The sequence below is a fragment of the Urocampus carinirostris genome, chromosome 17, assembly GCF_059441175.1.
Source record: "Urocampus carinirostris isolate Australia breed hairy pipefish chromosome 17, RoL_Ucar_1.0, whole genome shotgun sequence".
In the NCBI taxonomy this organism is placed as follows: domain Eukaryota; kingdom Metazoa; phylum Chordata; class Actinopteri; order Syngnathiformes; family Syngnathidae; genus Urocampus; species Urocampus carinirostris.
Window position 1 is genome coordinate 10,658,096 of NC_142365.1, and position 16,544 is coordinate 10,674,639.

Consider the following 16,544-nt stretch of genomic DNA (forward strand, 5'->3'; position numbering starts at 1 on the left):
GAGGAAACCCACTCAGGCACGGGGAGAACATGCAAACTCCACACAGGAGGTTCGATCTCACGACCGCAGAACTGTGGCGCACACACGCTAACCACTGCCCCACCGTGCTGCCCCGGTTACAGGGCCATATCAGCCAAAACAAAAAGACTCAGAGACAGCTTCTTTTAAAGAGCTGTCACCATTCTCCACTCCAGTTTGCACTAAAAAACTGAGCCGGAATTAATCATCATTTTGCACTGCCACATAACAGCAAATTTGCACTTCTTCAGACAATTAATATATAGCCGACAGTTTCTCAATACTGGTTTTATTGCACAAATTATCTTTCCTTATTTTTTTTTTTATTGCACATATTTTCTTATTCCTATTCATGCGTGCACTTATGGTGGAGCTCAAATTTTGTTATACAGTATTTGTATAATGACAATATAGGCTTTCAATTCAATTAAATAATTCATGCGTTTGTTACCTGCCATCTTGATTACTGTAATGCCCTACTCTCCGGTCTCCCAAAGTCCAAAATTAAGAGCCTGCAGCTGGTACAAAATGCTGCAACGAGGCTTTTAACTATGACAAGAAAGATCGATCACATGACCCTGATTTTAGCTAACCATTGGCTCCCTGTTAGCTTAAGATGTGATTGTGATGGTCCTGGGAGTCCTTCCCTGATCAGTTGGTCTTGAGTGCATTCTGTACTTTGTAATAAATATCCTTAACTGAACTGCTTCTCTCCAGCTCTATTTAAAAGGAACACGCAGCGAGTCACGGATTGTCTCCATCAACGCTAAGAAAAGGACTGTTTCGAATACATTCCAAATGTCAACCCAAATTCCAAAAAAGATGGAAAAAGAAGAGGTTATTTAAGCTCATCTAAGAGAGTCGCGTACTTGAACATACAGAGGCTTAAAGGAACAGTGTGTATTATTTTACCACCAGATGTCGCTGTATTTTGTAGTGCAACTGAAGCAAGTGCTAAAAAGCACAAGGAAGTATACAAACTACGGAGACTCAAAGTGACCAAAATGGACCATTCTACCTTTATTCCCAGCCTATTAGCAGTCCTCCTCTCTCTCTCTCTCTCTCTCTCTCTCTCTCTCTCTCTCTCTCTCTCTCTCTCTCTCTCTCTCTCTCTCTCTCTCTCTCTCTCTCTTCCTCTCTCTCTCTTTCTCTCTCTTGTTCTCTCTGTCTCTTTCCTTTCTTTCTTTCTCCTTCTTCCTCTCTCGTACCCTTTCTCCTTTTCCTCTCCTTTGATCTTTCTTTTTCCCTATATGTCTCTCTCTCCCTCGCCCCCTGTCTTTCTTTCTCTTTCTGTCCCTTTCTCTTTTTCCTCTCATTTTATCGCTCTTTTCCCTCTCTGACCCCCCCCCCCCTCTCTCTATGTCTTACACACTCACACACACATCCTCTCTCACTTCCTTTCTTTCTCTTTAATCTACCATAGTCCCGCCACTGTGAAGGTGTGTTTTCTACCATTTGGCCCCCGAGCTAAAATTGATTTGATATTGGTTTGATACCCCTGGAATAAACTTATAAATAGTGCAGAACAATTGTTTCCCACCATCATAAAAAAGGCCATGGAATGAGGACTATTGCATTCAGATTGCTTAAAAGGTTTGAGTGTTATCTTATCACACAAACATTTTGTCCCAGCCTTGAAAGTGATTTGTTCAAACAGTGCTAATCGGTTGATCATGTCAACTCTTTCCTAAAGAGAATCTAAACATTTCTATAGTTGGGTAAAAGGTCCTTTCAGTCCTAACAATGAATCACAATCAAGTCAAGTCACATTCATTTGTATAGCCCTTAATCACAAAAAGTCTCAAAAGGACTGCACTGGTTACAATGGTAAATGGTCTGGATTTATATCGCACTTATCAAGTCACTGAAGACCTCCCAAAGAGCTTTACAATGTGCTTCACACCTACCCATCTTGAGAATAAGCCAATCAATGTAAAATAATTTACTCATTAATGTATGGTACATTTGATTGATTAGAATACCCCTGCATAATATTGGGGATAAATAAACTTATTGTTGCCAGAGTAATTCTAAAACCCCATGACAGCACGGGGATACGCAACCCTGTTTAAAGACATTTTCACTTTATGGTGTGGAATGTTTTTTGACCTCTTTTTACAGCATTTTGCTCTCTATCCCACATCAAGAATCAATTATTTCACAAGCTAAAAAAAGTTACGCTTTGTTTCATTCGACAAAGTGCCTATAAGTCTATAATATGCTTATTGGTCGACGTCATATAAAATGCTATTGATTTGCCTCATGGTATTATGCGAATGCTTGTATGCTAGTGGTTGAACTACCTCCCACAATGCCTTCCTCCCCATTCAGTTCAGAATCTTGTCTGCCTTGCAATGACACCACCCCCTGATCTTCAACCAACATGCGGGCAAGGAAAAACTCAAAACCACTTTCTTTGATTTGAATTTTTCTTTCTTTGATTCTTTGTTGGTTGTTTGGTTGGTTTCTTTCTTTCTTTTTCTTTCTTTTTTTTCTTTCTTTCTCCCCCTCTCTATTTCTTGATCTCTCTCTCCCTCCTCCCCAAGCCCCATCCATCTCACTTTCTTTATTTTCCTCCAACCAAAACATAAACTGTTATTTTTACCAATTTTCTACTTATTTTGCAAGAATTTAAATGTTATGTTTTGAAATCCACGCGGATATGCGACACAAGCAACCTAACTGGTCTGATTGGTTTAAATGGCAATGACGTCATTAGTACGCGCCAAGTGTTTGGAAACGGCACAAGCAAGAAAAAGGTTGCTCCAATAAACTATTGTGTACGCCAAATTACACCGATGAAACCGAGATAAAATAACATGGTCAATTGGCAAAAAAATTCTTAGTGTTTTGTTGGGATTGCCGGTTTTTTTAACCGAGTAGGAGGAGAAAAAGAAGGGAAAGTAGCTACTTCCGGTGCGGCAGCGTGAAGCAAATGAATAAGTCAGAAATGTGGACGGGCTGCTTCCAACATCGCCGCACTGAATTCCACCGCGTGCGAATCGGCTAAGGTGGAAATTTGGTATTTTATACTCTAAAGTTGAAGAAAAGACAGCTGAATAGCTCAAGGTATGGATTGTCTCCCGTCCAATTGTCTAATGAATTAATTTCTACTTGTCAACGATTTATACATTGCAACCATAGATTAATGGCGGAAATCCAGGTGAGGTCAAAACTGAAGCTATGTGGAAAAACTATTAAATACTGGGTTACACGTTTAAAATTACTTTCATGCGTAAATGTTTAATGTTTTGGCTATCAAGATATTTTTTTTTTAGTTCCCATGAAAACACTGAGTACATGGTAACTGGTCTGCATTTATATAGCGCTTTTCTAGTAAATGACCTCCCAAAGCGCTTTACAATGTGCTTCACACTTACTCATTCACACACACACTCACACACCAATAGGTAGTCAACCATGCAAGGCGCCTATCTGTTTATTGGGGGCATTAGGGATTCAGTGTCTTGCCCAAGGACACTTCGACATATAACACGGAGGAGCCGGGAATCGAACATGCGACTTCTCGATCCCAAGACGAGCGCTCTTGGTAGCGTTCTACCTCCTGAGCTAATGCCGCCCTATGAGTAAGAAAGCAGACTCAAAATATTTCCTATTATTTACAGCAGGGTCTCTTACTCTTTTGTTGTTGTTCACCACCAGTGAAATATTTATTTTTGGATTTTGCACAAAATATTTTGGGTGAGGAAACAATGTTAAAATTGAACCCAACTTGGGACGGAAATCGATCAATTTGATTTATTCTTCTGGGTAGTTTTATAAAAATTATAACAGATATGTTGAGGTTATTTCAAAGAAAATACTGATATTTTGAGGTTCTCATACACAAACTATACACTATACACACAAACTTTGGAGGGCTTGCTATAAAAAATACTTCTGTGATTGTTTTAGACAAAAATAAGTAATTTTTAGTACAGAGCTAACAATTGTTTTGGAGTGTGTGTTCCAATAATAGGTTTTAAACAAGAGAATTGCACTTGTTATCTCAAAATAAATATAGAGATTTTTTTTTAATAAATGGCCCGTTTTTGTTTGTCTTCCTTAACTAATTATATTTTCTAATAATCTGCTTTTTATTAATTGTAACATCGACGTTTCATTTTAAACTAGGACAAAAAACATGAGACAAACTACCTCACGGCAAAGCAATCTTTGACAGTATTAGAAGCATGAGACTTTCTCATGTGATTTGTGCCATTTCCTCTCTAATTAGACAGGACCCTAACACACACCCCTCCCCTTTTTTAATTTTTTGAATCCTATAGTTTTCGGGAAGAGATGGATGACCAAGCTAACGAGGGGATTTGTGGTAAATTAAAGAGGATCTTCACAAGGTGAGTGCTTGGAATGTTTATCAGTCCACATATGGGGCCAGATACAGTATTTCTGTTCTCAGGCGGACAAGATCAGTAAAAGGATGTCAATTTGTATTTTTTTAGCTTATGGTAGTTTTTCAGTATTTTGCTGTGTCATTCATTTTTAGTTGCCTACCCTACATATTATAATGATGAATGATAAGGGATATTTTCTAAGTATAACACGTTTATTTACATACAAGCAGTGTCTGAAATAACGTCACCCGGGTGGCCGACAACTTTCTCAAGGAAATAAAAAAAATCTTTGGTTTTTTTTTTCTTCATTTTTTTCAAATAAAACGTTTGCTTTACTCAGATTTCGAAATTTTCGTTCGGTTTGGAAATTTCGGAATTTCGGTTTGTTAGGCAATTTGCATACTCAGCAGCCAATCAGAAGCCTGCATCGAATAACTTCGTGCTTCCGGACTCTCCCGAGCGTTATAAGGTCGTGCATTTGCATATCATTTTCCAAAATAGATGCACAGAGAACACAAGAAAAATAGAGAAGTGGTTAGGAATCAAGCCAAAACCTCAGCCCAAGAAGAAAGATTCAAAAGTAGCTAACAAAAGTTATGACGCTACAAAATGTAAACGTACATTAAAAGCATCGTGGAACGAGGAGTTCACGTGGCTTGTAGCAGACGACGCAACGCAAACATTGCATGAATGAAGATGAGTAAATACAGCTACATACTGATGGCAGATGGAAAACAGCGATGTCATATACATGCAATGAATGTTATAAGTAGATTTATAATAAACTTAAATTTAAAGTGTTGTTCTGTTATATATTCTGATTATCAATCCTTAATACTTTGCAACAAGGTTTTTTTTTTTTTTGTTTGTTTTTTTGCGATTAGTCGTCTTATTGCATTTCAAGTTATGAAAAATGGGGCAGGGAACTTTTCAGAGTTGTCTGCCCTGGTGTCCGGTAACTTTTTGTCAGGAGTTTTAGACACTGATACAAGACAAAAAAGGATTTTCATGTTTGGCATGTTTTTATTTTCAAACAATTGATTGAATGCAGTTTTACACGTGAACCAACTCACCGCGCTATACAAACTCAAGTAAGAGCTACTATTAGACTATAATGGTTACCTTAATTGTCATAATAGTTTGAAATGAATAAAATAAAAACACAAAATATAAGATTAGACTACACTAGATCAGACTTCACGGCTGGGCCAACTCAAACTGAGAGTATATCTTTTACTGCCCTCCAGCGGCCAGAAGGAGCAACTGGTTTAAATTTATTTTAAAAAGTATAATTTTAGATTGATATTACCTGGAGACTCGCTTCTTTTTTTTACATACAGTAATCCCTCGGGGGACTAGAATCCCCTTCCCGAAAAGTGAAAATCAGCGATGTACTGTCACATCTACATAAAAGCCACCAAGGGGCTAACTTACCTTAAGTTGACGTCCTTATCGACTGAGAGTATACGACTGTAACAAAATAACTATAAAATAGCTATAAATCTACAAATTAAAACACAGAATTGCAGTTCAATTAATTGTCTTTATTGTACAATGAAAATAGTACACTCTCATTTCAGTGTAAGAAAGTGATGTCGAGAGCGGCATCGGGGCAGATGCAGGCTAGCATCGGGGATTGCCGTTTGAGCCAGGGCTTCGCGATGATTAAATGCAAACATCCAGAACTTGACTGTTTCCCACTAGTTGCAACCCCAGGTCATCTGTTTCATGGGTAAAGGATCTGGCATTAGTGATATACAGGCTCGGAATGGGTGGCTTAAGAGACTTGATAGCCTAGCCATATCAGTGGGATGGACATGCAGCCTCGATATTGCCTTTTCTCCTGACCCTTAACAATCCACAGAGCACCTACTGATGATCACCGTTTCTTTGTGCTCTTCTGACCTTTTTCAGAGTCTGATTTAATTGATGAATTTCTTTCCAATATAACGAGCTGTCAAAATACTAGCTCAGCTGTAGCACGTCAGGCACGTGTGTCGTATATTTGTCATGCCTGAGTTACAGCGTCATCTTGGAAACAGGAGCTCATCTTTGCATGCCTTACTCTCTAGGGATCTACTGATCACCCTGGTCATGGGCCAAATCTTGTCCTTGATGCTCTGCGGCACAGCAGTGAGTTGCCAGTACCTGGCTGACAGTGGCATCGAGACACCCATGTTGCAGAGCTTCCTCAACTACACACTGCTGCTGCTCGGCTACACCACCATCCTCTGCACCTACAAAGGTAAACACAGTTTACATTCATACCATCCTGATCTTCTCCCATCGACACTTGGTAAGGTTAAAAACAAAAACTCCTAGTGCTATCATGAGTTACAATCTTAAGCCCGAGCCTAAGCCCAACCTGAATTTCAGCACGACTCGGGCCCAAAATGTCAATTATTACATTCAGGTCCGGCCAGGTTTCTCTCGCGCGGACTTTTTAAAAATAAATGTATGATTTATAAAAAATTATAATAAAACAATGTGTGGATACGAAACTAAAAAGTGACAAAAGTCCTCTTGTCACAACATGTACTGTACTATAAACTCTTGGATTGTCAATTCAAAGAACTTCATCCTGTCTCTGTCGATTATCCACCTGTCATTGTTCTTTTTTTCCCTCTGCCTTTCTCTCTCTCTTAAAGTGCCACACTAGATTATTAAGGAAAAATGCTAATCAAGTTAATTGGTCACGCTCTCGCTGGGTCGGCTTTAATACCTGCAGGCATGCGTAAGGTCAGACTGGATTTTTTTGAGGAATAATCTTACTTTTGGCTAACATCCAAATTTTCCGTCTCTCTACAGGGGAGCAGAACTTCCTGAAGGTGCTGAAGGCCAATTGGTGGAAGTACCTGCTTATGGGTGTGGCTGACGTGGAGGCCAACTACACGGTGGTCAAGGCCTACAGCTACACCACCCTGACCAGCATCCAGGTGAAACAAAGAGTTTAGTGGCAGGGTCCAGAGTCAGAGTTAGAAGTATCCACACAAACATTCGCTGTGTCAGTTCTCAAGATCATGTTAGTGGACGCAGGGTCTCCAGCAGATGTGGTTTCCATGTCTGATACTACTTCAGAGGTCAGCGTTTAGTTCTGATTTACATCTCTTTTATTGCATCTAGCAGGCCTCCTAAGAACACCTGAGTAACCAGAAGAATGGTTTTAAAAATGGCTCACAAGTGATTAGTAATTGCCATATTTTAGAAAATTAGATTTCTAACAGGCATGAGAAAATATTGACAGGATCAATGTCTTAATATATAAATGATCAATGGTCCAGATTCTTTTTTTTTGAAACTTTCGTGTTATTTATATATGTAAAACACTCTTATACAAGGCCAATGGGCCAATTTTAACCTTATTGTGATAATTGCAACCTGGTAATAACATACCTACATAGTAATAACATAAGTTGCTATTTTAGAAATGTATATGCATGCCGCTAATTTTATCTTACATTATAAACACTGCAGCTTTAAAGACGGTGCAGATTTTTATTTTTTTTTATGAAAAAATAAATCACCTGTGATATCTTTCTGTGTAAATACATAAGAAATACGCATTCAAAACACCTCAGTGACGACTGAGGACATTTCTTTGAGAGAATTTAGTCCCATGTTTTTGCCAACATTGTTCATATATATAATGCATAACAGGAGTAAAACGGGAGGTTTGCAAGTAAGTACTTTATTTAAAATTTACAACTTACTCGCAAGATTTCAACTTTTGCAACCACAAGTCCTCAATTTATACATTCAAATTGAACACCAGAGTAGGTTAATCTATCAAAAACGCTACACTTTTCTCGGTGCTAAACTTCTCTCTGCCCTAAACTATTCTCTCTGTATCATCTGCGTCAAAGTGAAGTCGCTGGAGTGTCCTTTAATCCATACGGAACAATGACAAGCAAATGCAGTTTGGTCCATTACCCCGAAAACCACCAATGACAACATCAGACATGTCTGTGTGACACTAGCCTTTGTAATCGCCATCTTGAATGGGGCTGACAATGTAACTCCACATTGCCATCCCCCCCATTCCTCCTCCCTAATGAGTTTGACCCAAACAGCTCACCAAAAGGTAAAATAAAATCATACAGGCACCATGGAAAAAGCAATGGGACTCTTTGAACGCAGTTGGGCATTTTTGATGAATACTTAATGGAGAAAATATTTAACTTCCAGAGGCTTAAAATCCATCAAGGCTTGTACAAAGACAAAATTGAGTTTTGTTCCTAAATTGGGGCGGCAGTAGCTCAGGAGGTAGCGCTCGTCTTGGGATCAAGGGATCCCAGTTCGAATCCCGGCTTGTCCGTGTTACATGTCGAAGTGTCCTTGGGTAAGACACTGAACCCCTAATACCCCCAATATGCAGGTTAGCGTCTTACATGGCTGCAATACAAGGCCGCTATTGGGAAATGTGAAGCACACTGTAAAGCGCTTTGGGAAGTCATTGACTTGAAAAGCGCTATATAAATGCATTTCATTTCATAAATTTGCGAATGAGGCTTTCAATCAGGTGTGTTCTGTAGTCTAGAATTCACGGTGTAATTTTATTTTGGCTAGGCAAGATAGTTTATTTAGAGGAGTCCTTCATAAAGTTGTCGGCTATGCAGCAGTAGTGCAAGCTGGTAATGTTCTTCAGACTGGACAGGGATCAGAATATGAATTTTTAGGCTCTCTTGGTAACTTTCTGGAATATTCTCCTGTCTAGCACACGGTGATGCCTTATGCTCTCTACTGTGACTCTGTAGAAGGACACCAGCAGCTTCTGTTCCAGAGCGCTGTGATAACCATATTTCTTTGTCTTGTTTTTTTTTTTTTTTTTTTTTTTGCAGCTGCTTGACTGTTTCGTAATCCCGGTTCTGATGCTCATGTCCTGGTTCCTCCTGAAGACCCGCTACAGGCCCCAACACTACATCGCCGTGACGGTTTGCCTGCTCGGCGTGGGCGCCATGGTGGGCGCCGACATTCTGGCCGAGAGGGACCCAAAATCCAGTGAGAAGGCCTCGTTTCCCTCCCCATTATTCTACACCGAATCTTAAAACGAACAAATTGCCTTTCCACAGCCAGCAATGCGATTTTGGGCGACAGCTTGGTGCTGATCAGCGCCGTGCTTTACGCCGTGTCCAACATGTGCCAGGAGTTCACCGTAAAGAACAAGACCCGAGTGGAGTTCTTGGGAATGATGGGATTCTTTGGGACGATCGTCAGTGGGATTCATCTGTAAGTGGAATAAAAAAAGTCAAGGGATTATAGAGTTGCGTAATATTTAAAATTGAAGTGCATCGCTTGGGTTGTCCTTAAAAAGTTGAAAGTAGAATATTTTCTCTATTATTTATGTTTTAATAAGGCCCAACTGAGTTCAAAGAACCAATATACAGGGTGGCCACAAAGTCACGCACCAATGTTAATTAAAGAAGTTATAGTAGTAACATTTTGTGTATATATATATATATATATATATATATATATATATATACTCTACCACACCTATCTGCTTTTATCTTACTTCTACACATTAGTAGGCAGGAATGGGAAAGGGGGGATTTTGAGAGATTTCATGCTCGCCCCTGTGGGTTTTTTTTGTTAGTGTAGCATGAAAATGGTAAAAGTAAGAAAAAGCCTGTTTCAAGTACAGTTCAAACACCAAACCAAACCTCCAAGAAGATGAAAAGGGAATAATGTACTTAAACGTGTCTAAAAAAAAATGCAGGTACTTGCACGGGCCACAAAAGGAGCCTGATATAGGCTGCAATGATGCAGTAGACCATTTCCGAATTCCAGACAGCACCTTAGAGGTACTAATCTGGTGCTACTTCAGTTAGTCATATTGATATAAATTTAGCTTAATTGTATTTAGAGGCTTTAGATTCACAAATATGGCAAAAGGATTTTTGGAATACAATAGACCCCCGCCTTACGATATTTCACTCTACAGTGTGGAACAAGATGGGGTTTATTTTTCGGTATTTTCCCAACTCTACAAAAATAAAGTGTTTTTCATTCCCTGAAACGTATGAAATTCAAACTTTGTAGTTATGCTAAAGTGAGAAGTGATAACCATGGAAACAAAGATGGCAATTATCAAGAAATACAAAGAGGGCACACAAATCTCTGTTCTCGCTCAATTGCATGGCTTTGACCAAGTGAAAATCGGGACTGTTTTTAATAAGAAGGACACAATTCAAGCAAGAAAATCTCAGGGCATGGCAAACCTCGCAAGTGGAAATTTTAAAATCAGTTTCATTTTTATCCGCAGTCTAAACATTCACCCGCCCTACCCACCGCATCCATCCGTTACTCTACTTAGCCAGCTCAAATCACATCTCAATTATAGGAAAAGTTTAATTATTCCCTTATATGTACAAATATTTATAACATAATTTAATCCTATACAGGAATAATCCACATAAGTAGTATCATTTATCAATCACTATAGGTGTCTATCCCCTGCCATACAGTTATTTCCCTTTGCGTTTCCTACCTAGAAATGGGTTCATGTTTTATCCCAGGTGTCTACTGTAATTGAATGAATTAACAATGTGTAATAGTTAATTCCCTGTTCTATTTTGCAGAGTCGCGACGGAAATTAGCGCAATCAAGCAAATCAAGTGGGACATTCACATTGGTGAGTCAAAGTTTTTGCATTTATCAAAAGATACATTTTAAAGGTGTTTCTTTGTGTGAAAATTAAATGGTGTGTGGTGCAGCTTCCACTTTGGTCCTGTATGTGCTGTGCATGTTCACACTGTACAGCGTGATGCCGATTTTGGTAAGGAGGACAAGCGCAACCGCTGTGAACCTGTCTATGCTCACAGCAGACCTCCTGAGCCTTTTTTGTGGCCTCTTCCTCTTCCACTACAAGGTAGGGGGAAATGTTTGCTCCACAGTCTTTTTATTTAAAGCTTGTTGACAACACAATGAGGAAATTAATCAAATACATTTTTCGTTTCCAAAATTGACTATTAGAATATTACCCCAATCGAAGCCGGGAATTTTTATTTTACATTTTGAGCACTCAAACCCGTTGTTGATGATCAAATAATACTCCATAACTTGTTCATTGGGACATTTAAGGAAATGAGTCACTAGTGTTATTAGGTTTGTTTTTGCAGTAGCTATTACCCGATTGTCGTTAATCCAAACTTGATTAGAAAAAAAAATAAATCCGAAAAAGGGGGAAAAATTAATGTGACACTGTGTTAAACCTGACCACTAGAGGTCACTCTGGCTTAGAGGGTTTGTGTGGGTGTTTGAAATCCTTGAAAATGCTTGAATTTTAACGTTGCGTTTTCAAGGATTGGAAATTGCTTTAATTTCGGGTAAAATGCCTGTAAATGCTTGAAATTGTTGCCAAGTTTCTCACCAAGTATGCTTAAAAACAATGCCAACACTGCTTTCTGGTGGCTGTGCTTTGCATTACTTGTTCCCTTGTTATTAACTGCAGCTGGCATTAGTTTGTACGCCATCATGCTATAAAGTGTCATCACCGCCTATGAGTAGTGCCCATGAAGGACAGGTATATGCTACACCTAAACAGGACATTATGAAATGTATATTATTGCAAAGATTACAAATAAATTGGGGACCTTTATTACGGACCATGCGAAGAATCAAGGTATTGTTTCCCAGTGGTAAATTGTAATGGAAAGAACTTCCTGCAATTGAAAACATTTACCCCAACTCCTATTTGGGGAGGGATCTGTCTCCAAAGGATTAACACAAGTATTGTTTAAAACCACAAACATTTGTGATTTACTCAAGATCTAAAAATCACATGTTGAAAAATTGGCTTTAAAAGTCCTTAAAAAGTGCTCAAATTTGACCATGAAAAAAAAAGGTGTACAAAGTCAAGTCATGTTTCTTTGTGACAAGGAGTCTCAAAGGGCTGCACAGAGCAAAAGTATTGCAAACCACAGACTATTACCCCTGATCTCAAACCTACACGAGGGCAAGGAAAAACTCAAAAACCCTGAATTTTGAACTAGCTCAACATTGCTAGCCTCTGACAAAAATAAATTGGAATGCCTTGAAAACAGATCAGTTTCGCATGCCACAGAGATCTTTGTGGTGGATTAAGAATGTATTATAATAAGTAAAGGTGCACAAATCGTGAGCTATTGCTAAAAATGGCTAACTTCAAAGAAGAAGAACAGCGGCCACTAAGTCTATTTAAAAGGGTAATTGTCGAGGTCACAGTGTGTAATAATAATTTACCACTAGCTGCCTTGTAACCTAGAATAGGAGATAAAATCGGACCTAAAAAAAATCCAGTCCGACCTGGGCCTGCAGGTATACAAGCCTAAACCAGCTCAAGCAATCAACTTGATTTGAGGACCCAGCCAGAGTCGAACCCAAATTTTCACATTTATTTGTGAGGACCCGGGAGGAGGAGGGGTGCTTTTGGCCAACTAATATATCTTGCAGTCACGTGTTTAAAATAAGTGGCTTAAAAGGAAACATTGGGGGGGAGGCACGTGCCAGAATCATGATACTTGGAGACCATCACACTTAGGGCTCAGCTGTGTGCCGTTGCAGCCCCTCGGCTGTTTAGCAGAGGAAAGAAAAGCTACTGGACTAGTTTTTGTTTAGTGAGTCGTAAAATAATAGAGAAAACACCAGAGTCAAAATTAATATGAACAAAAGTCTGCAATTTAATGAACAAGACAATAGATGACATTTAATATACATAACAGTAAAATAACACTCAGATTTGGTGTAAAGTGTTAGATGAGAAATCCTAAATTTGGTTAATATTGGTTTACCAACCCTATTTTATTTCTGTTCTAGTTTAACCACCGGTTATCTTCTCTAATTTTAGTTAATAAAACTTTTATGGAGTCGCAAATTTTACCTGAATCTGTTGAGTCAAAATTTAAAGTCACGCAGTTATACACTTCCAATTTTATTGACAATGCTGAATAATGACAAGAATGTTTATCAAATAAGCAAAGAAAACACAATTCCAATGTTTTCCAATTTTGGTCATCACAATCCATCTGTATCGCGGGTTTCTCAAAGTTCAGCAGTCCAAACTAGAATAATCCAATTTATACAGCAACATTGATGTGAAGCCTCATGATAAATCAGATGTTTATAGGATTCCTGGTCTGGGGTAGCTCGTCAAGAGTCAGAGATTTCCAATTGTCCAAGGAATCGAGAAATTTTCCCAGGAGGAAAAAAAAACCTGGCCAAAACTTGCCGAGTTGTTTTTTTTTGTCATTGCAACTCACACCATTACCGGATTGAGTCAAGACGAAGAAAAGGAGAGATCTGGTTTTCCAAGTCATGTCTTGCTAAGAATGGCAATTTATAATCACAGGTCCTGTCCGTCGGCTGTACTATTGCTTCTTGCTATGATGTCTCATTTTTTAAATATTTTTTTACAAAACGTTAAAACACCACCAGGACAAGCTCCATTTGCAAAATGACCATTTGGGCAATCTTAGTGGTCGTAAGGTGGCGTAGTAGTAGTAAGATGCCGGCCGAACATGTTATCTTCTTCAAAAAGCACATCAAGTTATGTCATATAATTACATATATCTAAAGTTTCTAAAAAAATCATGTTTGTAAATGGTATGCATTGATATAGCGCTTTTCAAGTCAATGAAGACCTCCCAAAGTGCTTTACAATGTGCTTCACACTTACCCATCCACACACACACTCACACACCAATAGGTGCAAGGCGCCTACCTACTTATTGGGGGCATTAGGGATTCAGTATCTTGCCCAAGGACACTTCGACATACAACACGGAGGAGCCAGGAATCGACCCTGCGACCGCTAGATTCCGAGAGGAGCCCTCATAGTGCATGTCTTTTTGCCTATTATTTGAATCAATAGTGTTTTGTTTAAACAAATCAAATATGTTTACACCACTAGAAGTCTCAATGTAACACACATCAAGATTTTAGATAAATATGTATCCCAGAAGGTTTCCACACCTGTACTTGACCCCACGTCTTTCCTTTCCAGTTCTCAGCACTGTACATCGTCTCCTTTATCCTCATCATCGTGGGCTTCGTCACTTTCAACGCCGTGCCCACGTACTCTCCTCAGCCCCAACCCGACCCCATTATCCCGTCTTCCGACCAGGAAGCGTGCAACGACTCCCACAGCCTTCTTCTGCCACCTGATCGAGCAGCGCAAACGAACCTGACATTGGTGATTGCGTCATGACCGCAGAAGAAGAAGATCTTTCCGTTTTAAGAAAGGGTTATCGGGTGTTAGAAGAAGAAAAAACTGCTGTTTACGTTCTTTTAGGAAAGGCTGCTGATTATTTGTTAGAATGTTACTGCAAGAAAAGCTGTCTGGTACCTATTTGTCATGTGCACCTCCAAAACAATTAATGTGCAATTCATGTATTTCCTAGTTCTGCATTTTGTTTTCTTCTTCCCATGAACATGTCAGATTTGTGTTGACAATCACAAAAATATGATGCGGTAAGCCAGGGTATTTATCCATCGCATTCTTTGTTTTGTTTTTTAATCGTCTACCTTATTTCAAAGGTAACATTTAGCCATAGTTGCTTATAAATATTTTATTAACAAATGCTGCCTTTGTTTACCTAAAAACAATTATTGGTTTATTATTGCTACACCCCCAAGAATGTCCTCTGTTCATCCAAAGTGCATTATTTTTTATTGGGAAACATTTTATACTATTGTGTCATGTTTATATTTACGTTCATGATATGATTGTCATTTGCATTTTATTTTTTTCTTCACATTTTCATGTGACTTATTTTGGACTATTTTGTTAGCATCAAAAGCAGAGACATTGTTAAATACATAGTGTCTCTAAACTTAATGTTTTTTTCTGTAGTGTAATTTTTAGAGGAATGACATACGTTCTGAATTTGTTACAAATTTACTGAAATATTGCAAGTATTGTTTAGTATTTCCCATTATGGGAAAAATATCCCAGCTCAGAAAATGACAATAACATGAAGTTTACTAGGTGGTTTTAAGCCATAATCAGCTATATCAAAGTCATATATCTACTTCTGTTGATTTCACGAATCCAGATTGACTTTTCTTTTACAATAAATAGCTATCACAATATTCTAATTTTCTGAGACACTCCTGCATTAAGTGTAGGCGATTGAAAGTAAATGTCATTTGTTTGGCTTCTAAATTATGTTTAAGAAACAGTATATTCGGTTGAGTCATTTAAATGACATGCACTTTTTTATGCCCAAATGTTTGTGATTTTACTTTAATAGATCTTTTTAAATTTCAGATCTGGCCTTGAGAGACACTCCTTTTCCAAATAATTGTTATTTGTTGTTTACAGAAAGTTGAATAAAAATGTATTTTTTCAGAAGTTGGATTAATTTCATAAGGCACCACAAGCTAGCGCGGTAATAGAATGTTAGGACTCGAAAGCCTTGGTTAACCAGGTTTAAAAGAAGGTGTAACATAAATAACAAACCAGAAGAAATGGGAGCATGAGTGGACTGGAGAAAGAATAATTGCCAGGCTGTACTTGCCCAAGACACACCACAAGAAGTGGTGCCCCGACGACTCTGATATTTAAGGGAACCCTGAATGTGTGTATATACAACGTTTTTATCCTTTTGCACATGTTAACTTTTTTAGTTTGTTTTACTTGCACTTAATGGAGAAGCCCCCCAATTTCGTTATTCATGTGAAATGACATTCATTTATTCATTCATTCACAGGGTTGGGTAGGGTCACTTTAACTTGATTACTTTCAATTACTTTTGGATTACTCCAATACCAAATATGCTAATAAAAGACAAAAGAAACTAAATATGAATAAAATTACTAAATTTTGTGCAGGCTTGGGGAGTAACGGAATACATGGAACGGCAAAAATGATGTTGGCAAGCTGTTTGGATTTATTTTCATTTTGTTTCTGTCGCATTATATGTTAGTTTTGCCGGATATCAAAGAGATCAAAGCCAGGAGAGAAAGCTATTACCACGTGTTGTGAGTCATCATTTTATTCATATTTAGTTTCTTTTGTCTTTTATTAGCATATTTGGTATTGGAGTAATCCAAAAGTAATGGAAAGTAATCAAGTTAAAGTAACCCTACCCAACCCTGTTCATTCATTCATTCATCATTGGGGGGGGGGGGATTTTTTAAGGCTTATTGTTCTTCTTTATTCATCATTGGGATCTTCATTTATTTCTGTATCCA

At 38.4% G+C, this 16,544-nt stretch overlaps 1 protein-coding gene across 1 annotated transcript; it reads left to right on the plus strand.

Moving 5' to 3' along the window:
• Nucleotides 1-2,807: 2,807 nt before the first annotated feature.
• Nucleotides 2,808-15,578, plus strand: LOC148349205 (queuine/queuosine transporter SLC35F2-like). Its single transcript, XM_088321100.1, has 9 exons — nucleotides 2,808-3,087; nucleotides 4,308-4,376; nucleotides 6,446-6,618; nucleotides 7,182-7,309; nucleotides 9,212-9,371; nucleotides 9,443-9,599; nucleotides 10,952-11,004; nucleotides 11,087-11,241; nucleotides 14,353-15,578. Exons 2-9 carry the CDS (start codon nucleotides 4,321-4,323, stop codon nucleotides 14,554-14,556), a joined length of 1,086 nt encoding a protein of 361 aa, XP_088177226.1. The 5' UTR covers nucleotides 2,808-3,087; nucleotides 4,308-4,320; the 3' UTR covers nucleotides 14,557-15,578.
• The last annotated feature ends 966 nt before the right edge of the window (nucleotides 15,579-16,544 follow it).

What these genes read in the sequence shown, in the direction of transcription:
- LOC148349205 (XM_088321100.1), top strand. Translation starts at nt 4,321, where the DNA reads ATGGATGACCAAGCTAACGAGGGGATTTGTGGTAAATTAAAGAGGATC. An exon ending in CATCCTCTGCACCTACAAAG is followed by an intron (nt 6,619 to 7,181) that starts GTAAACACAGTT and finishes GTCTCTCTACAG; the next exon opens with GGGAGCAGAACTTCCTGAAG. An exon ending in CGAGAGGGACCCAAAATCCA is followed by an intron (nt 9,372 to 9,442) that starts GTGAGAAGGCCT and finishes GCCTTTCCACAG; the next exon opens with CCAGCAATGCGATTTTGGGC.